General features: G+C 42.7%; 1 protein-coding gene across 1 annotated transcript in view; it reads left to right on the forward strand.

The window, feature by feature from the left end:
- The window catches only part of Slc4a8 (solute carrier family 4 member 8), a 92,509-nt gene that overhangs the window by 62,037 nt on the left and 8,005 nt on the right, over positions 1-22,467 (forward strand). The window contains exons 15-22 of the mRNA XM_004637832.2: positions 2,027-2,132; positions 2,864-3,025; positions 5,622-5,735; positions 9,872-10,033; positions 10,877-11,128; positions 12,858-12,926; positions 16,767-16,940; positions 19,281-19,418. Of these exons, the coding sequence (XP_004637889.1) occupies positions 2,027-2,132; positions 2,864-3,025; positions 5,622-5,735; positions 9,872-10,033; positions 10,877-11,128; positions 12,858-12,926; positions 16,767-16,940; positions 19,281-19,418 (1,177 nt within the window). The remainder of the gene's footprint in view (positions 1-2,026; positions 2,133-2,863; positions 3,026-5,621; positions 5,736-9,871; positions 10,034-10,876; positions 11,129-12,857; positions 12,927-16,766; positions 16,941-19,280; positions 19,419-22,467) is intronic.

The raw sequence follows: 22,467 nt of genomic DNA on the forward strand, positions 1-22,467 counted from the left end.
CATCTTGGCAGCTTCAAATTTAAAATTGATTTTTATTTTGACTTTTTAAGGTAGGCTCTTACTGTGTAGTTCAGATTGGTCTTGAATTCTCTATGTAGTCTTGGTTGGCCTTGAACTTTCAGTGGTCCTCCTGCCTCCCAAGTTAGAGGCATGTACCACCATGCCCCCATAACTTTTCGTGCCACATGTGGCCCCTCCCCACAACTTTTTGGGTCAGAGTTTCACTTTTATTCAGACTGACCTCAAACTCCCCAGCTCAGCTAATCATCCTGCCTCATCTGCCAAGTGGCTGGGATTATTATAGATGATTCATTTTCATTTCTAATTAGCAGATAGTAATTGTATATGCTTATGGGATACAGTGTAACATTTTGATACAGGAATATAGAGTATAATAATCAAATTAGAGTATTGGCATATCTATGGAATTGACCTTTATTTTTAATTAATTAATTAATTGGATTCGGGGGTCTCACTGAGCAGTTCAGACTCATACTGATCCTCTTGCCTCAGCTTCCCAGTGCTGGGATTACAGGTGTGTACTACCACGCCTGGGGCCAGCAGGTGCGCCAGGGTGCTAGGGCCAGCACAGCACATGGTACTTGGGATCAGGGATTGAACTTGGGTCCTTGCGCTTGCCAGGCAGGCACTTAGACTGCTGAGCTATCTCCCCAGTCCCTGGAATTGATTTTTTGTGGTACTGGGGATTGAACTCAGGACCCTACACTTACCAGGCAAGCACTTATTCTACTGAGCTATCTCCCCAGCCCATGGAATTGACTTTTAAAAACATTAAATGTAGTATTTTGCAACTTTCTCTATTATTTTTAATGTTTTTGGTTTCCTCTAGTTATTCTGACCTATTGAAATCTTTTTGAGTTTTAATTCTGTCATAGGTGGCATGTTTATTAAATTCTTAAATGAAACAAATGTGGTAGAGATGACTGTCCACACCAGGAGCCAGCTTAGGCACAAAGCATGCAGGAGTTGGAAGACAGTGATGGCCACGGGGCAGGTGTAGATACTTGTCTCTGAGACTCACAGTTTAAGCTCACTATGAGGTGTGGACTTAGGACTCACTGCTTAAACTTACGATCCATCTGTTTTCTGTGTGGACAGTTCTGTACATTTTATTTATAACACCTCAATGTCTTGTTTTGGTACAGTAGACCTTGTCTATATAGTAGTGTAATTTTTGCTGATTTTATTTTATAGTACAGTTCTGTAATTTCATGTTCTGTCATGTATTACCATATTGCATGTAAGAGTTGTATAAATAAAAGCAAAGTCATCCAGTTGGAGTTTTCTTTTATTTTCATTCTAAATATCGTAATATGCATACTATGTAACATATATATATACACACGTATATTACTAAATATACATGACTATATACTAAACATAGTCACAGGAACAGAGCTTGGTTCTTAAATGAGCCATGTCTGTGGTCTGGTCTGGTTTAAATGAAAGACAAGGCTGGGGAGAGAGGAGGCCTGGCTTTAGTAAGAGTGGCCAGGAAATGGCCAAAGTAGTGGGATATTATCAAGGATAATATCGAGTCAGAGCTTATGTCATAATTCTAGGCAACTGCATGTTTTAGAACAAAAAGTTCTAAATGATGGGGGTATAAAAGTGAACTTGGAGGAACTTGTTGAGAACTGAATAGAGTTATCAGTACCTCCATGTCTTGTAGATTGTATTTTATAGCAAGAACCTAAGAGAGGAAAACCAAGCAAGGAAGCCACCAGGGCTTATTCCGGGCACATATGTGCCAGGCTTGGTGGTCTGCACATATCCAAGACTTAATGCTGACTTGAGCTCATCTTTAGTAATGGTTAACTGAAAAATTACAGTATGGTAAAAACTGGAAATGGGCTTCAATTGAAAGGACACATCTCACGGATGTAAAATGCACAAAAGGGGAAGACTAAAGATACTGGCAGAGCCTTCAGACCAGTTATGGCTAAAAACATATGTCTAAATATCTGGCTGCTTTTCTCAAGAATCTTTTTTCTTTTTCTCTCAGCTGCAGGTGTGCTGTCCCGGAGAATCCGAACAATCACACCCTGCAGTACTGGAAGGATCACAACATAGTCACAGCAGAAGTGAATTGGGCTAACCTCACTGTCAGTGTAAGTTTGGGAGGTGTGAGATATACTAGCATTGTGGCAGCCACGTTTAGGAGGGACATCTAGCTGGGAAAGGGCTGGCCTTTAAATACCAGCTCTGGAACAGAGCTTAAAAAAGAAAACCAGCGAAGTGTGGTGGCACATACTATAATCCCAGTACTTGGAAGACTGAGGCAGAAGGACCCAGAATTCGAGACCACCCTGGACTACATAATAAGGTCAAGGTCAACCTGGACTATTGCATAGTGAGATTCTGTCTCCAAAATCCCCAGAAACACTAACCCTATTGACTTTATTTTTCCCTTTCAAAAATTTTTTTGTACATGAGGGGAAAAGAAGGCCATCCCTCTCTTCTCCCTTGTGCTCACCGCCCGAGGCCCTGGGCTAAGGCTATGGGGGGGGGGGTGAAACCTGCAGGGCAGGAGGCAGGTCTGGACTTTGCAGGGTTTAGAATACCTCAAGTTTGGAGATCCTCTATAATAAAAAACAATATAAATTGCTAGGGCCTTGGAGAGTCTTTGAAGCTCAGGAGAATTCTAGTTTCATTCTTAAAAGTGTCTTAAGACCATAGTAGGAGCCTTCTTGGAAGCCAGAGCCCCCCAGCTGCATGGAGGTCCCTGGGTGTGGCTGGCAGCCTGTGTTCCCCAGTGCCTGTGGGATAGCAAAGAGTGGTGGACGCACAAGGTGGCAGCTGTTTTTTCTCCTTATGTCATGCAGAATGTTTATTCTTCCAGAAATGCCAGGAGATGCATGGAGAATTTGTAGGGTCTGCTTGTGGCCATCATGGACCCTACACTCCCGATGTTCTCTTCTGGTCCTGTATTCTGTTCTTCACTACGTTCATCCTCTCAAGCACTTTAAAGACATTTAAGACGAGCCGCTATTTCCCAACCAGAGTAGGTAGCACACTCGTGCATCGCTTTTGTGTTTGGGTTGTGGTGTGAGAACCAGTGCCGCCCTCTGTGCTGATTGTGGACCGGATCAGTGGTGTGGAGAGCTCCGCATGCCCTGATAAGCTACGACAGGAAATCTCTTCTTGTGTCTGGCACCTGTTTCATAGATCTGTGGTGTGGAATGGGGATTCTTAGCATCTTTTTGACTTAAAAGTACAGTGCCAGATAAGCTTAAGATGGTAGCAGTGTTCTCCAAAAGCTGTTAAGTCTTACTCCTACAGTGTTATTAGTTTCATTCCCAGAATTTGGGGACACTGAGCATGCAACAGCTGGAGCTAGCCTGTGAACATGGTAAGCTGGGATGGCTTCTTGGCTACTTCAGGGGATCCCTAAGTCCGGGTCTCCTCCTAGAGATGGCTCTGTAATCACTTATGAAGTCACTAGCCACATCGATGGCAGCAGGCACGGTGCCCCTGATATGGTTTGCATCACTGAGGCCCCACAACCTCTCCCTTTTGCGGATAGCACTGTCTGTACCATGAGCAAGGCTTCTCCCTGTTTTGTCAGGGCTTTATTAGAGTAGCTATGTGGGCCCTTGCTTTGAAAGGGAGCTCAACTCAGGAGCAAGTGGTTTTTCTGAAAGCGAGCTTTCAATCAGGCATATTTTCAGAACAAAGTATATGCGTGGGTGGGGGGTCAGTTGCTATGTACTCATATATACACAGAGTCAGACCCATTCTTACACTTCATGAGCCTGTGCATGATTAAGATGCATACATATTCAGCAAGTTCTGAAGCTTTGTTTACTACTTGAACAAATAGTTAACAGAGGGCTCCTGAGGACTGAATAGTTGCTCAGGAATAGGTAAGTGCTGTGGTAGATGCAAAAGACTTTTACAGGATAGCACCACCTGTCAAATAGAGCGAGGGAAACACATGAGCTGATTGGAGGCCATGTGCATCCGGTAAGTAGTTGGATGCCAGTCTGCTAAGTCAGCATCACAGGCGTGTGGGGGAAAGAAGAGTCACTGTGTCCCTGCAGCGCCAAGATGGCTTTCAGGTGGGGTGAGTCTGCAGAGAATTTATTTAGCACTCAGGGAAGAACTAACAAAACCATGGAGAAGGTGATAGATTCCTTAGGTGACAAGGCAAAGTGAAGTTTTGTTAAGCTACTGGCGATGTTATTTATGCCTAATTAATATGCATTCTGCACTGGCTGTGTTGGAAGCTCTTATTAAGGTAGGCACGGTCATTTGATGGAAACTGTTTTCATGTTGTAATAATTTTTCTCTTATTCCTTTTTTATTTTAATTTTTCTTTTCTTTTTTTTTTTTTTTTTTCTTACTTTTTTTTTTTTTTTTTTTTTTTTTTTTTTTTAGACAAGGTCTCACTATGCAGTCCAGGGTGGCCTTGAACTCACTGTTGTAGTCCAGGCTGGCCTCAAAGTCACAGCTATACTCTTGCCTCAGCCTCCCAAGTGCTGGGTACAGGTGTGCACCACTACACCAAGCAGAAACTATTTTATTAAAGCTACACTAAGATAGAATGCAATATATTTTCTTAGAGCAGGTCTTAAATTGGATGGAACTCTACAACAAAATGGAAATAAGGGAGAGGTGGGGGAGGGAGAGAAGAGAGAAAGGAAGGCAGGCACGCAGGCAGGAGAGAAGTCCAAGAAGTCCTGGGGTGGCAGCAAGTAACCAATTTTAAGTAGGATCATCAGAGAAGATACTGGGGGAAAGGCAGTGTATGCCTTACGCTGGTGGAGGTTAGTGAGCTATTCAAGACGTCACCGGAGGAAAAGCACTACAGGTAGGGGGGCGAGCGAGTGTGAAGACCCTGACGTGTGAGAGGCTGGCACCTTTAAAGAGCAGCAAGGAGATGTATGGCTGGAGCAGAGTGAGCAGGAAAGCCTTAGGAGCTGTGCAAGGAGTGGGGAGGATGCCATCTGTGGGCCTCAGAGGCCAAGTGGGCGTTTTGGGTGTTTAATTCCATGAAACAGAGTCATTTGAAGATTTTGACAGAAGTGTGATATGACCCAGGTTATTTTTAATTACTGTTCCTGTGGCTGTGTTTAAAGAAAACTGTGGAGGACAAAGACAGAAGAATATTAGGAGGCTGCTACATTTGCCCCTGCAGGAGCTGATAGTGACTGCCCCGAGTGGGAGCAGTGAAGGTGGTTAGAAGGGCCTAGAACCTGGAGAATCGCTGTGAGGGCAAGTGGAGTTGATACTACCGCTGATGTTCTTGCCCACTATTTTGGACCATGGCCATCCGAAAGAATCTTACTCTCAAGTTTCTAGAACTACAACTAGAACCTGAACCAAAGGGCCTCAAATAGAACTCCTTACAGATTGGATTTGGTCCCATGGGAGTTTGTCAAAGGGTTTATTCTCCCTCATTATGACTACACTTCAGGGGCATTAATTTGGGTGTGCTAATATATTTCTGTTGTTTAAATAGGCTTCTATTTGTTTAACTATAAAATGAAAGCATTTTCCTGAGAACTGTTAAAGCTTTTTTTTTTTTTTTTACAATATTAACTTCTTTTCTACCGTATGTGACTTAACAAAACACTGTTTGAATCTCCTGATGCCAGGTCCGCTCCATGGTGAGTGACTTCGCAGTTTTCCTCACTATCTTCACCATGGTGATTATTGATTTTTTGATTGGCGTCCCCTCACCAAAGCTGCAAGTTCCCAGTGTGTTCAAGGTAAATGGATCTCGGGTTGCTTGGTGCCTTCGTGTAGTTTCATAGACTCTGATCCCAGGTTGATTTCAAAGGCCTTTCCACATACCGATTGTTAGATAAATATAAAACTTGATTCTCATACTTTGCTATTTAGAAAAGTCAACTGTTTAGGTCTGGCCGAGTTCAGATCAGAAAAGTTAAAAAACAGAAAAAGGAAGGTTGTTTAATAAATGAAAAAAACCCAACCCAGTTATCATGAATACCACTTAGAGTTAAGATTTAAAATAATGGAATATGCTTAGTTACATAAATGTACACCAGACGCTTTGGAAATGTGGGCCCCTGGAACAGTTAACAATACCTTTACTGGGCAGCAACTGTTTAACAGCTCCAGGAAGGATGGAAACAGTAAAGGCCCGGATCGCTCCTCTCGGGGATCTCCCTGTGTAGAAGGAAATGAACCTACGAGGGCCCCTGACTCCAGTCCAGTGGGACCCCTCCCAGAGTAACCAGGAGAGCTCTGCAGTGCTCTCTGTTGTTTACTTGTATAATTATCTGTAATTTACAGTGTATTTAAAAAAACATACAGCGCACAACTAATACATGAGATCCAAATCTATTTTAGTTTGGCAGCGCAGAGGAAACAGAAGATAGATTTGCTGTGCTCAGACTTGCAGATCTGCATTGGGTAGAGGAGAGAAGACCTGGCACACTCAGTGACTTCAGAAGAGCAAGAGGGTAGGGGGTGGGAGAGAGTTTGAGGAGAAGGCAGACAGGAAAAGGGCAGTTCCTTTGCCTGCCTTTGGCCCAGTTCTTTGGCCTGTGGCTTCCCTTTGTCTTTCTCTATGAAAAAGTCCTCTTAAAAATATCTTTTTCCATATTGTATAAAAATGTTTAATTTTGCTAAATGTGTTAGAAATTCTTTCAGTTAGCAATTTATGAGTTAACGAACACCCCGCTACAGCACCTCTGGAAATCTGCCGTTCTCATCTCCGCATGAATAAGCATCATCAGCCTTCTCTCTTAATACCTAGCTGAGGTCAGCCCTGCAGGAGGATTGGATTTTATGTAATAATAGGTAACTTAGGAGCATTAGGTGCTCCTTGGAAAAGTTCCCTGATGGGTAGGGAGGTAGTCAGAGTCACTGAATTTCTGGGTCATCTGGGAAGAAAGCCTCAGGGAGGAAGGAGAGAGATGAGGAAGGGAATGTCTAAGAAAATGTTGCTAATGGCTGGCTTCGTTTTCAGGAAGCAAAGAGGATGCTTTCTCTTTGCATTTTCCCTTCCCTAGTAAGTCACATGGCCATCAGCTTCCAGGATGCAACCTAAAGCTGAGATGGTCACCCCTTCATCCCTTCATATTCGCAGAGATGGTTCCAGGCCCTTAGGGATATGGGTACTCCGGTCCCAATGTGACTGTAAGTGGTTGTTATGCTGTAGTGTTTAGGAATAATGATAGGGAAAAAGTCGATGTGTTCAGTGTCGATGCAGTTTTTTCCCCAAATATATTCAATATGCAGCTGATAAATCAAAAAAATATTGAACTCACAAATATGGAGGGCCAGCTGTGCTCTTACTAGGGGCCATCATGTCACTAACATTTAATAAGTTTTGTGCTTTTCTAAGAACTTAGCTGCTACTTAGAACATTGTTATTAAGGAAACATAGGTTCTCTAAGCTCTAAATAAATTAGGACTTAGTAGCATTATGACAAAGCCTCGAACTTGCAAATCACAATTTATATAGAACTAAATAATCTGGATATAACAAATTTTGCTTTTTGTTGTTGAGTTTGGGTTAATTCTGAGCTTTTTTTATATCCCTGGCTTTTTTTTTTTTTTTAAATGAACCTTTGATTTGTGACAGAGTAAATTATGAGCTTCTGAACTGGAAATCAATGGAGGGGGAGATTCCGTACCTCATACCATACAGTCAGTTCTACATGACATCCTTTTTATGTCAGGAAAAAAAACTAAAGGTTACAGAATACTTTCATGATAAGGATTTATTAAAGGTAAAAAAAACAAAGTCATTAACTCCAGAAAGCAAAAATAAGGAAAGCAGTGGGACAAGGTGGCACATGTCTGCAATCCTAGTTACTCCAGAGACTGAGTCAGGAGGAGAGTAATCCAAACTCAAGGCCAGCCTGGGCAGGTTAGTGAGGCCCTCTTTCAAAATGAAAAGGAGCCTATCGTGGTGCAGGCCTGTAATCCCAGCACCTCACCTCAGGGGTGAGGCAAAAGGATTGCAAGCTCAAGCAACCCAGGCAACTTAGAAAGTTTAACAAGACCCAATATCAAAATAAAATTTAAAAAAGGAGTTAGGTAGGGTGTCGCACACCTATAATCACAGAACTGAGGGAGGCCAAGGCAGGGAGGTCATGATTTATAGTCCAGCCTGCACTGCATAAAAAAATCTCCCCCATGAGTATCATTAGTCCTACAAATTAAAATGAAAAATGGTCCCGTGAGACCCAAATAAGTAGTTGGGAATATTTAAAGCAGTGTCTGGGAAAGGGTACGTTCCTGAGGTAGAAGGACCCAGCATGAGGCCCCACTGTCCTAGGCCACAGGCCCCCCATAAACTCAGTATAGTTTCTGGCCCACTGTGTCCTGGTCCCCAAAGGTGCCCCCCTTCTGAAACCTGGAGGTTATGGTGGAGACAGAGTGTCTGGAAGGCATCTAGGACTGTGGGGAACTCAGGGAGGCCCCAGGGGGATCAGAGCAGGGGTGGGGTGCAGCCCCAGGGCCCCTCAACCCCAGAGTATCACTTGCCAGCAAGCCAGGAACTCTCCTGCAGGGCAGGAGCTGGGTGGGTGTGGAGGCTCAAGGAGGGAGAGAAGTGGATGAGCTCAGTGCGTGCTGCAGGCTGTGTAGCCCCTGTCACTGCTGTACCCACAAGGTGAGCTTCAACTGCAGGCAGCTGGCCCAGCACCTTCTGAACCGCACCTGCACGTGGTACTCCTCTGGATCCAGCCTGGCTGCCAGGGCCACTGCGGTCTCAAGGGAGGGTACCTGTCTATCTTGAAGTGCTTTTCTAGCTTGTGATGCTGTTCCTTGCCGTAGCTCTTGGCAGTGGGACCTGTATGCTGGGAGATGATGTCTGAGACCAGTGGACCCCTCCCATCTCCTCAGAGCTGGCTTTGAATAAATACCTTTTCATTTTTACCAAAATAGATGGACTCTGTTGATTTGGTCAGTGTTGAGCAAATGAACGTGAGCATAAGAACCCAGGAAATCACCAGTTTCTGCGTCTTGGCCTCTGCTCTGCCCTGCACCTCCCTCCCTGGCCTCTTGTCCTCTAATTCCACCTGCCCAAAATGGTGACCTCGTCTTCCCCACAGTACCCTGGGGATACGAGCTGAGGTTCTAGGAAAGTTTGGGTCTGTCCTAGCTATCCCAAGCTTTGTGAACAATTGTATTTTAGAAGCACTGGAGGGCTTCGTTGGTCAAAAAGTTCAAGTATAGAAATGTTGGGTGTTCCTCAAGCTTCTGGTTTAGTTCCTGTTGCACTTTTTTTTTTTTACGGAACCGGGGATCGAACTCAGGCCCTTTACTGAGCCATCTCCCCAGCCCTCCTGTTGCACTATTGATGGGAGAAGACCTGTGGAGCGATCCAGCCTAAGCCTAAGAAATTCATGCAGCTGACTCCATCTTGCCTTTACTGTGCTGTGGACGCAGTGTGTGGCTTCTGGAGAGGAGGAGAGAGGAGGCCAGTGAACGTCAGAGGCTGCATGTGCTGCAGAGGACTCAGCATCACGGCTCTAAGTTATTTATACTTGTCTTTGGAAGCCATTGATTTTTTTTTCTTAGAACAGATTTAGCTGTTAATTATATTTACTTGGACTAATGTTGAGATAAGTTTCTTTCTTTGTGCAGAGGGATTTGGAGAATAAGTGGGAAGATATATAGGATTAGTAAGTATTCCAAGTCAATAATTGAGGTTTGACTGTTTCAAAGAGGATTTGGAAAAAGGTCATAGATTTCCTAAGGGGTTGCTGTATTTTGTGTCTGTTTTCTGTTTTCTTCTTTTTAAAGAAGGATTCTCATTCCAATGAAAATTAAAAAAATGTCTATGTTTGATTCACTTTGATCTGTTTTGCCCTAATAACTATAGTTAATTCAAACACACAAATAGTGTCTTATTTTTTCCCACTAGCCAACAAGGGACGATCGGGGCTGGATTATCAATCCCATTGGCCCCAACCCCTGGTGGACTGTGATAGCTGCAATCATCCCAGCTCTTCTCTGTACTATCTTGATATTCATGGACCAGCAGATTACAGCAGTCATCATTAACAGGAAGGAACATAAGCTCAAGGTAATAAGAAGCTGTGACCAAGAAGAACGCCATGGCAGCCTGTCGCATTTTTTATTTTAGGATAAGCCCATGTACACCAGGAACTGTGGAACCTGGATAAAAAGCCTTAGAAGGGCTCATAAGGGGTCTTCATTCTTGACCCACTAATAACAAAAGATTGGTTTGCAGATAAAATTGCATGGTAGTGTGATGGGAAAGAATCTGGGTTTCCATTCTTCTCGTAAGCCTCTGAGGGACGATGGTGGGTAGAGTTCTTGATGGCCCTTATCTGCTACATGCTCTTGAGTCCACAACTGTATAAGTTGTTGTCCTGAGGCTCGGGTCAGGGCTTGGGCAACTGCATTCTCCTTGTGCAGGTATTCTCCCTTTAGTGTCACCTATAAGGGTTTTGTGGATAGAACTTTGAGCTGCAGGGTCATCGGGTGCTAGAGTTGGTTTTAGTGCATGGACTAATGAGGTGCCGTGTGACTTCCATCTCTGTTCTTTACTTATTTAGTTTAGGTAACGTTCAGATCCAGCAAGGATCTAAGGTGTAAGTGTCTACTAGAATTATCAAGGCATGAGTTGGTCTTTACTTACTTTTCCAGGGAAAATAGATCTTTGAATGGGTGAGACTCAGGGTAAACCAGGGACACTTGGGCAGAGGATGGGTATCAACACATAGGACAGGCTAAGATTTCTCTTTTCCTTTTCTGTTTCTTCCTAACCAGGCAGGGTTGCAAGACTCCTCTGGCATCCCTGGGCTCTTCCTCTTGCACTTGCCAGAGGCCCTTGGCTCGCTATTATATACAGCCCTCTAGCTAGCCCACTGATAGTGACAGCTGCTACTCTTGTTCTCCACAGAAAGGCTGTGGCTACCACCTGGACCTGCTGATGGTGGCCATCATGCTGGGTGTCTGCTCCGTTATGGGCCTGCCGTGGTTTGTGGCTGCCACTGTGCTGTCCATCACACATGTGAACAGTCTGAAGCTGGAATCTGAGTGCTCTGCTCCTGGAGAGCAGCCCAAGTTCTTGGGCATCCGGGAGCAGAGAGTGACAGGCCTTATGATCTTTGTGCTGATGGGCTGCTCAGTCTTCATGACGGCTATCTTGAAGGTAATTGCTCATTCACTTACAAGACAAATGCTGAGTGCCTTTATACCAGGAATCCTGCTGAGTGTTCAGGGTGTAGCGGTACACCAAATGGAACGCATGCACATTCCTGTCCTGGAAGAGCTTATTCTAGTGGGGTAAGATAGATAATATCTGTGTAGTTAAGAAAATTAGTTGAGGAAACAAACATGATAATTACAGAATGTCATAAGTGATGCAGAAGAGATATATATCATTCTTTGCAGCTATGAAGAATAAAAGGGTTCTCTTTGGTTGGATCAGAGATGGCACTATGTAAGAGAAAATGGAGCCAGCCATATCATGGGTGGTGGAAGATGCCAAGACGGAAGAGAGGAGAAAAGTGGCCACGTCTGGCCCTGAAGTAGGAAAGAGTAATATGTGTTCTGTAAAATATTAAGGCCATGTGGCTCAAGGGTGCCAAGTAAGGCAAAAGTCAGTGAGATGAGGCTGAAGCGGAGGCAGGGCAGAGCAGCCAGGGCCTTGCTGGTGCTGGGAGAGCTTGCCGTGGGGTTGTACCAGGAAAGGGACGTGACTTGATTAGGATGGCTTTTTGTTTGTTTGTTTTGTTTTGTTTTGTAAAAATCCCATCAGCAGCTGTCCAGAGAGTGTTTAGAGCAGGAGACTGGAAGCTGCACAACAGAGCAGTTCCAGTGTGAGATAATGTTGGCTAGGACAGACGAAAAGGCAGGGCTCCTGCATGTCTTAGAGGCAGGTTGAAAGGTCTGGCCAGCTGAAGTGGCTGTGGAATGAGGTGAGGAGGAAACCAAGATGCCCATTAGATTTCTGACTCAGCCATCTGGGGAAGAGGAATAGTATTGCTTAAAATGGTATAGATGACATTTTGATTTTGCAGGAGATAGGATAATAGGTAGGATTTGAATGAGAAGGCTGGTATTAGCTTCTAAGGGGGAAGAGACTAAGAGGGGAGGTTCTGGATTAAAAATATTATATTATTATTATTATTATTATTATTATTAATGATATTGAAAACAGAGGGTAAGTGAGTGCACTTGGGAGAAGGGTAGATTCAAAAGAGGGGCTGGGCATGCTGGTGCGCTCCTATAATCCCAGCACTTGAAGGATGAGGCAAGAAGATTGCTCTGAGTTCAAGGCCAGCGTGAGACAACATATGCACTGTTCAAGGCCTACTCTTGTTGGTTGGGCTGAATTATATAGCAAGACCTAATCTCAAAAATAAATAAACAAACAAACAAGTAAAAATCGAGAAGAAGGTCCAGAGAGAAGAGCAGACTTTAGAACCTGGGTTGAGGAAGAGACAGCGGGAGCCTCAGAAGGAGCTGCCAGCCAAGTTTGGAGGGAAGCTGGGAAGGTATGGTGGCAGGCCAAGTGAGAGGAGTGTTTCAGGAAGGACAGCTTGGGTGGTCAGAAGATGTCCGGAGAGATGATGACTTAACCACGGATCTTGGATGTGTCTGTCTGTCTGTGCCCCTCCCCAGGGAGGAGGCAGAGCCAGACAGGGGCGAGATGCGAGGCCTGCGATTTCACTTAACATGTAATCATTTCATTTCAGAACAAAATAATTTTTATCATTGTTAGCTTCTGCTTGTGTTTCTGTCAAGGCAGCAGAAACTAAAGGAATGTTTATGAAATTCTTGTGACTTAATTCCTTCTTGGAGATTTAAAAGCTCATAAAGTGTTTAACATGTCATGATACCAAATTAATGTCTGATCTTTGTGCCGTGGTCTGCAGTTTATCCCAATGCCAGTCCTCTACGGAGTTTTCCTCTACATGGGAGTTTCCTCGTTACAAGGAATCCAGGTATTGTACAGTTGACCATGGCCATGTCTTCTCATTGTGAGTTCACCCATCCTGACCAGGGAGGGACAGTTCTCTAAGAAAACCACAGCCAATTCTTTTATTTTTATTTTTTTTTAAAGAAAAAGAAACAAAAAAAATCAACCAACCAAAAAACAAAAATTCCAAAACAGTATAGTAGGAGGTTAATACATTGTGTGTTGTTATCTGTAAATTAGTTACTTAGAGTACAAGATATCAGCATGTAGTTGTCCAAACAATGTTAACACAAACCTGTCTTTTCAATGAACTGAGAGAAATTTTAATATATCTATATCTATTTTTTAATGTATTTGGTACAGGGTTGCTCAGGCTCGTAGTGATCCTCCTGTTTTCAGCCTCCCCAGTGCCGGGATTACAAGCGTGCACAACCATGCCTGGACTCCATCTCAGCTCAGCGTGCCTGGGTGCAGCATGTGGTCCTAGGGGTCGAACCTAGTCCCTGCACTTGTCTAAGCAGGCACTTAGTCCGTCGAGCTATCTTGCTGGCTATATATATATTTTTTTCTTCTGCTTTTTTCTTCCTTTTTTTTTCTACTTTCCTAAACCAGTTTCTCCTTCTTTCTGAGGTTTTTTTCCCCATTTTACAATATCTGTTGTACATTTTGGATCACATGTACTCTCAGTTTCTCACACTAGGGAGATATAGTATGTTGTTGACACATTCGCATCTTCTTTCACCTATGGACGTGCTCTCAAGTTGTATCCATGTGTATCCTTCTTTATGGCTAGGTAAGACCACATTATATAAAAAGACCACTTTTTTTAATCCATTCCTCGGTTGATCGGCATTTGGGTTGTCTCCCAGATCTAGCCATTACAAATTGTACTGTGATAAACATGGGTGTGCATGTATCTCTGTGGTAAAATATTTTGAATTTTTTGGGAAGACGCCCAAGTGGGGACTAGCCAGGTCAAATGGGACCTCCAGTCCTAGTGTTTTGGAGAACTCTCCACACTGATTTTCACAGTGGTTGCAACAGTCTACGTTGCCATCAACAGTGAAGAAGAGTTCCTGGTTCCCTACTTCTCCGCCAACATTTGTTCTTGGCTGGTTCCTTGATGATAGCCATTTTTTCCAGAGTGAAAGGGAATCTCAGAGTTGTTTTAATTTGCATCTCTTGAGTGATGTTGAACATTTTCTCATGCGTTTATTTTCTGTTTGTAGTTCTCCATCTGAAAAGTGTTTATTCATTTCCAGTGCTTATTTTTGGATTTGGCCTTTAAATTTATGGGGGGGATCCTGATTTTTTTGAGTTCTTTATACATTGATAGTAAACATTTATTCTCCACATTGTGAGTTGTCTCTTCACTCTGTTGTTAGTTTCTCTTGTTGTGCAAAAGCTTTTTAACAAGATGAGAACTCAGTTGTTGATTCTTTGTGACAGTTCCTGTGCAATCAGGGTTTTATTCATGAAACTTTTGCTTATACCAATGTCTTCAAGAGTTTTATCTATTCAGTCTTCCAGCAGATTTACCATTTCTGTCTTAATATTCAGATCCTTTATCCATTTCAAATTTCATTTACTGTGTGGTGAAAGATGGGTCTAATTTTTAATTTCTGATGTGTGCAAAAATTGCATGTTCAGTTTTCCCAGCATCATTTATTAAAGAGGATATCCTTCTGCCAGTGTCTGTTTAACCCTTTTGTCAAATATAAGGTGGCTGAGTATGTCTGGAGTTCTGCATCTTCTAATCTGTTCCATTGATCTTTGTTTTGTTTTGTTTTTTGCCAGTACCACACTGTTTTTAATCACAGTAGCTTTATAGTATAATTTCAAATCCAGGATTTTGATGCGCCCGTGTTGCCTTTGTTGCCTAGATTTAAAAAAAAAATTTTAGGGAAGGGTCTACAGGGTGTTCAGGGTCTCACTACTAGATCGGACTTGTAGTGATCCGCCTGTTTACAGCCTCCCAAGAGCTGAGATTACAGGCACGTGCCACCACGCCCAGTCTCAATTGCCAACTCAGCATGCCCCAGAGGTAGGGCTGGCACATCAGGCCCAGGGATCAAACCCCTGGCCCCTGTGCCTGCTTGCCTGTACTTTAATCTGCTGAGCTATTTGGCCAGCCCCATGTTGCCTAGAATTGCTTTAGCCACTCTAGGTCTGTTCTGGTTCCAAATGAATTTTAGGATTGTTTTCTCTAATTCTGTGAGATATGCTCTTGGAATTTTGATTGGGATTGCACTAAATCTGTGTAACAGTTTTGTTTTCATTTTTGTTTTTCTTTGTGGAACTGGGGATTGAACTCAGGCCCTTGTGCTTGCCAAGGAAGCACTTATTCCACTGAACCATCTCCCCGGCCCCGAGATTTGAAAGTATGGTCATTTTCTCTATATTGGTTCTTCCTTCCCAAGAACAGAAGATATCTTATCTAAGGCGTGTGGAGCTGGGGATCAAACTGCAGTATCCTGCGCCTGATTATGTTTGCATAAGCACGCACTTAAACAACTGAGCTAACAGGCAGACCCCCATCTTTGTAAGATTTATTCCTAGGTATTTCATTTTTGGGAATACTATTGTGAAAGGTGTTTTTCTAGTTTCTCTCTCAGTGAGTTTATTATTTATGTATAGGAATGCTATTGATTTTTGAGTGTTGACTTTGTATTCAGCTATACTACTGATTTTGCCTATTAAATCTAGTACTTTTTTAGCCACAGGCACTTCTTGAGAAATTATTGCCTAGTCTTGTTTGGCTGGGCTAGTTTAGAAATTTTTTCAGATATAGGACAAATTATGGTTATGTTGGCCTGAGAGTACAGAGACTTCCAGAGTGACTAGGCTTAATGTCATTATTTTAGTAATTCACTCCGTATTCAAAAATTGTTTGGCATGTATTACTAGGTTCTTTGCCAAGTGGTGATAAACCTGGATCTGAAATGTTGGTCAAGAAATAGATTGTGTTGCCAGGCATGGTGGTGTATACCTGTGTCTCAACAGTTGGGAGGCAGAGGCCAGCCTGAACATTCAAGGCCAGCCTGAACTACATTGTGAGATCTTGTCTCAAAAAAAAAAAAAAAAAAAAAAAAAGAACCAGACTGTCTTCCATACATGGTTAGTCCAGCACCGTGCTAATGTATGTGAGAAGGGAGTTTAACTTTGGAATGCTTTGCTGAAAAGAATAGGGAGTAACAGGAGTTGTCACGGCAGGCAGACATTCTGCGTTTTCCTGTCAGTCGGTTCATTCCTCAGAGTCCATCCAACAGAGTAAGTCAGGAATCATCATCAATGACTTGGCCAGTGCAGATGATGCAATAAACACTTTTTCTGTTATTAGTGTTTAATAATAAACACTATCTTGTGGACTGTCCAGTGACCATTCTTTAGGTAGTCTGATGTGACATTGGACAGATGATTGTATTTAACTTCTGGGTCTCTGTTTTTCTTTCTATAATATAAGGATGATCATAGCTTCCATATTCAATGTTATGATGTTTCACTTTTATCTTTTTGCTATAAATAATCAATGCATAGCCCTACATTCCTTAAAGAACAGTTAAAAACATTGGATTTGATGGTAAGCAGAAAGATGCAGTTGACTTATTCTGTTTGCCACTTTGCCTGAGAAAGAGGCACGGGAGCCACAGCATGGGGTAGGAGAATGAGGTCTGAAGCAGAATTAGAAAAGCTAGCTTGAGCTCATGCCTGACATTTCTGTTCTCTCTGAGCCTCAGTTTCCATTTCTGTCCAAGGGAAATAGTGCTAACTACTTTTCAGCAGGTGAGCTGAGCGAGCTGAATGGACCTAACAAGACTTCTGACTCAGAGGCCTCCTAAAAATAATGCTGGTTCTGCCCTTCCAGTTCTTCGATCGTCTGAAGCTTTTCGGGATGCCCGCCAAGCACCAGCCGGACTTCATCTACCTGCGGCACGTGCCTCTGCGCAAAGTGCACCTCTTCACCCTCATCCAGCTCGCCTGCCTGGTCCTGCTGTGGGTCATCAAGGCCTCTCCAGCAGCCATCGTCTTCCCGATGATGGTGAGGGGTTTTCAAAAATGTAAACTATTATTATTGTCTTTTAAATTGTGGTAGAATGCATATAACATGAAACTTCCTATTTTAACAAATACCTTAAAGAACAAAAATATTGGTGTGTCTTCAGTGTACAGTTCAGTGGCATTAAGTATGTCATGTTGTGGTACTTACCACCGCCTGTCTCCAGAACATTTTTTTGTCTTAAAAAGCTGGAAATTTGTACTCATTAAAACCATAACTGCACCTGGGAGATAGTTCAGTGGCATAAGCACCTGCCTGGCAAGTGCAAGGTCCTGAGCTTAATTCCCAGTAAAACAAATATTCAAACATAACTGCCTATTCTCCTCTTCTTGCCAATCTCTAGGAAGCCACCATTAACCTTCTATTTTATTATACATATATATCAAGGGAACTATACAGTATTTGTCCTTTGTGCCTGGTTTATTTTACTTAGCATAATATCTTCAAGTTTATCCTTATTATGGGACTATTCTTGTGTTTGTTTTTTTTTTTTTTTTTTTGAGATAGGGCCTCACTGTGTGGTTCAGGCTGGCCTTGAACTTACTAAGTAGCCTAGGTTGACCTTGAACTTTCAGCAATTCTCCTGCCTCAGCCTCTGGAGTGCTCTGGTTACAGGTTTACACTACCACTCCAGGCAATCCTTGTGCATTTTATGGTTGAATAGTAAGTACTCCATTGTATGTGTAGACCACATTGTGTGTTTCCATCGTCTGTGATGGGCACTTGGGCCATGTCTACCTTCTGGTTGCCGTAATGCCCCTGTGGCCGTGGCTGCACACATGTGTCCCCGCCAGCAGTTCCTCAGAGAATATAGCTACCAGTGGCATTGCTGCACCATATGGTAACTTTGTTTTAGATTTGTTCTCTCATTCCCTAGAGAACTAGATAGTAGTCTCCTTTTGTCAGACTCTGCATTTGTGTGTTGTATTCAGGAATTAAATGTGTAGTTAAGGAAACAGTAAATTCCTAGGAAGGAAGTCCATCAAACTTGGATTTTTTTGGAAAATAGTCATTAAAATTGGAGGAAATATGGTTCAACTTGTTAAGCATGATTGGCCTCATTCCTTGCCAGCCACCAGATGTAGCTGATGAATGCTAATTCACCCAGGCAGGTTGTTCTAGATGGTATGGTTCTGTCTCCAGTACTACTCAGCCATAAAGAAAGATAAGCTTGCATCATTTTATAGGAAAATGGATGCACCCTGAGATCATATGTTAAGTAAAATGAATCACATAGCTTAAAATCACATGGTTTCTCTTTATATGAGAAACCCAAAATATAGATAAAGAGCAAAATAAAAGGCAGACAATAGAAAATAAAGACATAGATGGCTGGGGAGATAGCTCGGCAGTCTAAGCCCCTGCCTGGCAAGTGCAAGGAGCTGGGTTCAATACCTGGTACCACATGCTGTGCCAGCCCTGGAACCCCAAACACACAGTGCCCACCACTGAAACTAGGCATGGTGGCCCACACCTGTAATCCCAGCACTCGGGATGCTGAAAACAGAAGGATCATTATGAGTCTGAGCTGTGTAGTGAGACCCTGTACCAAGTACATAGAAAAAAAAAGATGTAAGAACTTAGGTGTGTTACATGCATGTGCCTACTGCCCATGACGAATGTGATCATCATATGCTACAGATGTGTATTTATAAAATTAAAAAATTGTAAAAAGCCCTCATGGGAGTAAAAGTGGAGCAGCAGTTGAGATATCCTGGCCCTGCTTCCACTGGGAAGATTGCTGTGAGCTTTTAGCCCTAGCATTGCTTCCTCTGGGCCTCAGATTCCTCCCCTATCAAATGAAGGTCAGGGTGGGCCAGAAAGCAGACACAAAATCCACTACAGCTTCACAGGGCAGGCACAAAAAAAAAAAAAAAAAAGATTTGGGAATGTGCAAGCCAAGGATCAGAGGGAGCGGGTTCTCCCAGGCTCTGTTACCCCGCGGTGAGGCATTGGGCTGGCTGTGGCCGGTCACTGTGCCTGTACTTCACGCAGTGGCTCTGCACTCCATGTCCCTGCCTGCTGGCTCAGGCCAGGGAAAGCAGCTGCTAAGCTATCTACAGATGGCTTCTCTTCTCAGTGAGGGAGTTAAATTAGTTGCTCTCTGATTTGTAGGTTGTTGTGGTGATCATTAAGCATTCTGTGTAAAACACCTCCGTACCCAGCACAGAGGGTGCTCGGTAAAAGGCGCCTGTTAGGACTGTTATGAGCTTCGTGTGGCTGGAGAAATCCTCGTCATCTGTGAAAACAGGACTTGGCTCTTAATTCCAGAAAGAAAATTAGATGCTGTAATTCGCTTTCTTCTTTCCATGTTTCTTGTAGGTCTTGGCCTTGGTCTTTGTCAGGAAAGTCATGGATCTCTGTTTCTCTAAGCGAGAGCTGAGCTGGTTAGATGATCTCATGCCAGAAAGCAAAAAGAAGAAGTTGGATGACGCCAAAAAGAAGGCCAAAGAGGAAGAGGTCAGAGTCCTCATAGTAACTGTACTTGGGGACCTCAAACATACAGAACATAGGAAGCGCCGCACGAAGTCAGCACGTCTGGAATCCCAGAAATTGCATTTAGGAGCTAGGAAGATTATCCCAAGGTGTTCTCAGCTGAGGAGGAGATTGAGATGCTTTTTTAAAATTTTAATTTATTTATTTTTATTTTTTGAGATTCTTTAATGCTTTTTTTTTCCTTTTTTAAATTTTGAAACAGGGTCTTACTATGTAGTCCAGGCTGGCCTTGAACTCCTGGTGTACCTCCTGCCTCAGCCTCCCGAGTGCTGGGATTACAGGTGTGCAGCACCACATTGAGAGATCTTGCTTCTGTCCACCCTTCAGCTTTGGATTTGTTAATCCGTAGTTTTCCCCTTTGATTTCTCTGTCTGCTCACCAGGCTCACACCTAGAATATAAACACTGCATCTGTTCTCTTCAGACCCAATGGCCCAAATTATCCCAAAACATCTAATTAGACAAGTACATGAACCCCATTATTTTTGGTGTTTCATACTTAATTGCAGTCATTGCTGTTTGGCACCACACAAATATAACTTGCATAGGGCTTTCTGTCCTACTTCCTTCAGCTCTTGGCACACTGTCATCTACAGAAGGGACCCTCAGGAAATGGCCTGTATGTGCAAGGAAACAATGTATACCAAAATGAAAATACTGGACCAAGTGAATGTGCTGGGAAGTATTTCCCAATATAAGAGTGCCCAGAGAGTCTCCTTTGAAATACATTTTTCTAATATCTTGCATTTTTAAAAGCACATATTATTAAGTAAGTTTTAATAATGTTAGGTACAGAAGCAGTGGAAGGAAACTTCTGATCTGGGGGTTGAACCCAGGGCTTCCTGCAGGCCAGGCAAGCACTGTAGCGCTGAGGCACATCCCCAGCCAGAAAGAAAGCTGTGAGGGGAATATTGGTAGAATTTGCTATGTAAAATGTGAAAATTTAAGGTATCTGAAAATTTTAAAATGACATTTGAGATGCGCTTATATGCTTACCATTCAAATAGTTCTTCCAAATTCATAAAAATAATGGAATGAAAATGAGCCAGGGACCCAGATAATTTACAAAAGAAAAAATACAAATGACTAGTTACTTTATGACAAAAAGCTCATTTAACCAACAAAGAAATGGAAATTTTAAAAAGGAGAACACATTTTTCACTTAAGAAATTAGCAAGGCATTTAGAAAAACACTAGTGTTGGTAACACTGTGATTGAAATTCTCATATACTAAAAGTGATAATATAAATTGAATAATTTTTTTTCTCTTTAATGGGCAGTTTAGACTCTTAAAAATGAATGTGTCTGGGCTGGGGAGATAGCTTAGCAGTCTAAGTGTCTGTCTGGCAAGCACAAGGACCTGGAGTCACACATGTCGTGCTGGTCCCAGAACCATAGGTACGCCGTGCTGGTCACCAAAATTAGGAGTGGTGGTGCATGCCTGTAATCCCAGCGGTGGGGAGGCTGAGACAGGAGGATCACTACACACCTCAACTGCCTAGTGAGACCATGTATCAAAAAAAAAAAAGCGGGTGTCCAAGCCAAGTACAGTGGCACACATCTGTGAACCTGTAGTCACAGCACTCAGAAAACAAGCAGGAGAACTTTGAGCCAAAGACCAACCTAAGCAACGTAGTACGACCCTGCAACTCTTAATTTCTAAATTTATTCTACAGATGTGTAAGAAATATAGACGAATGTTTTATATAAAACAGCTGCAAAGAAGAAAATTAGAGGTGTGTAATAATTGAATATTGGGCAACAGATTATTTTTTTATTTTGGGGGGCAACAGTTTAAAATCTACTTTTTTTTTTTTGGCGGAACTGGGGATTAAACTCAGGCACTTGCGCTTGCCAGGGAAGCGCTTATTCCACTGAGCCATCACCCTGGCCCTAAAATCTACTTTTAAAGGACACTTAATGATAGGACACTTAATGATATTTGTGACATTTTATGTGTCAGGATACAAACTGAAACATATAGTAAGAATCTATTTTACTTAAAAATAATACACAAATATTACAAAAAGATCAGAATAGGCCAAGTATTTATTGTGGTTCTGTATGTGCCTCTGAGTGATGAGTATGAATTTTTTTTAAAAATCACTTTATTTCCTTCCTTCTTTCCTCAAACATTTCCTGAATGCTTACTTTGTTCCCACTTTCTGAACCCAGTGGTGTGCAAGGCAGAGTCTCTGGCCTCGCGGAGCTTATGTTCTTGTGGATGACACCGTTTGTTTTATTATTATAGTGTTATAATATTATGTAGATATGAGATTATATCTATATAATTACACATAATTTTACACATATATGTAAAATTTTAGGTAATGATACATCTTAAGAATATAAAGGTGAGGGAGTTACTTTATGTAGGGCGACTTCAGGTGATTCCTCTGGGAAGGTGTCTGAACAGAGTGCTGAATAAAGTGAGAGGCGCTTCAGGAGAGTGTCCGTAAAGAGCATTCTCAGTGGAGGGTGTAGGAAACGCAAAAGTCTTGAAGAATGAATGGGCTTAGTATGCTTCAAGGACGCTGAAAGAGCCAGAAGGCTGGAAGGGAGAGTGACAGCCTGGAGACTAGTAAAGGGGCTGTGGCTCCAGCTTGGGATAAGGTGGAGGTGCTGAAAATGGCTGGATTTGGGACTTAGTTGAAGACAGAGCGAAAGATTTTGCTAGTGACTGGTGGGTATAAGGTATAAAAGAGAAAAATCAAGGATAACTCTATATGATCATTGTTAAGATGAGGAAGTCCAAAAAAATAGCAGATTTGGGAGGAAAACCAAGAGAGCTCTTTGAATGTTAAGTTCAAGGTGGCTGGTAGCCATTATACTCCATAATGTTCCAAAATTTCTGAAATAAACATGGGTTTGTTAATACATGTATATTACTTTATAAAATTATTGTAAGGGCCAGAAAGGTAGCTCAGCGGACTAAGCACCTGCTTAGGCAAGCACAGGAACTGGGATTCCATCCCAGGCACCATCAGCCAGGCTGGCCCCACCCTTGGCGTGCT

This window comes from Octodon degus, unplaced genomic scaffold, assembly GCF_000260255.1.
Source record: "Octodon degus isolate 3935 unplaced genomic scaffold, OctDeg1.0 scaffold00093, whole genome shotgun sequence".
NCBI lineage: Eukaryota > Metazoa > Chordata > Mammalia > Rodentia > Octodontidae > Octodon > Octodon degus.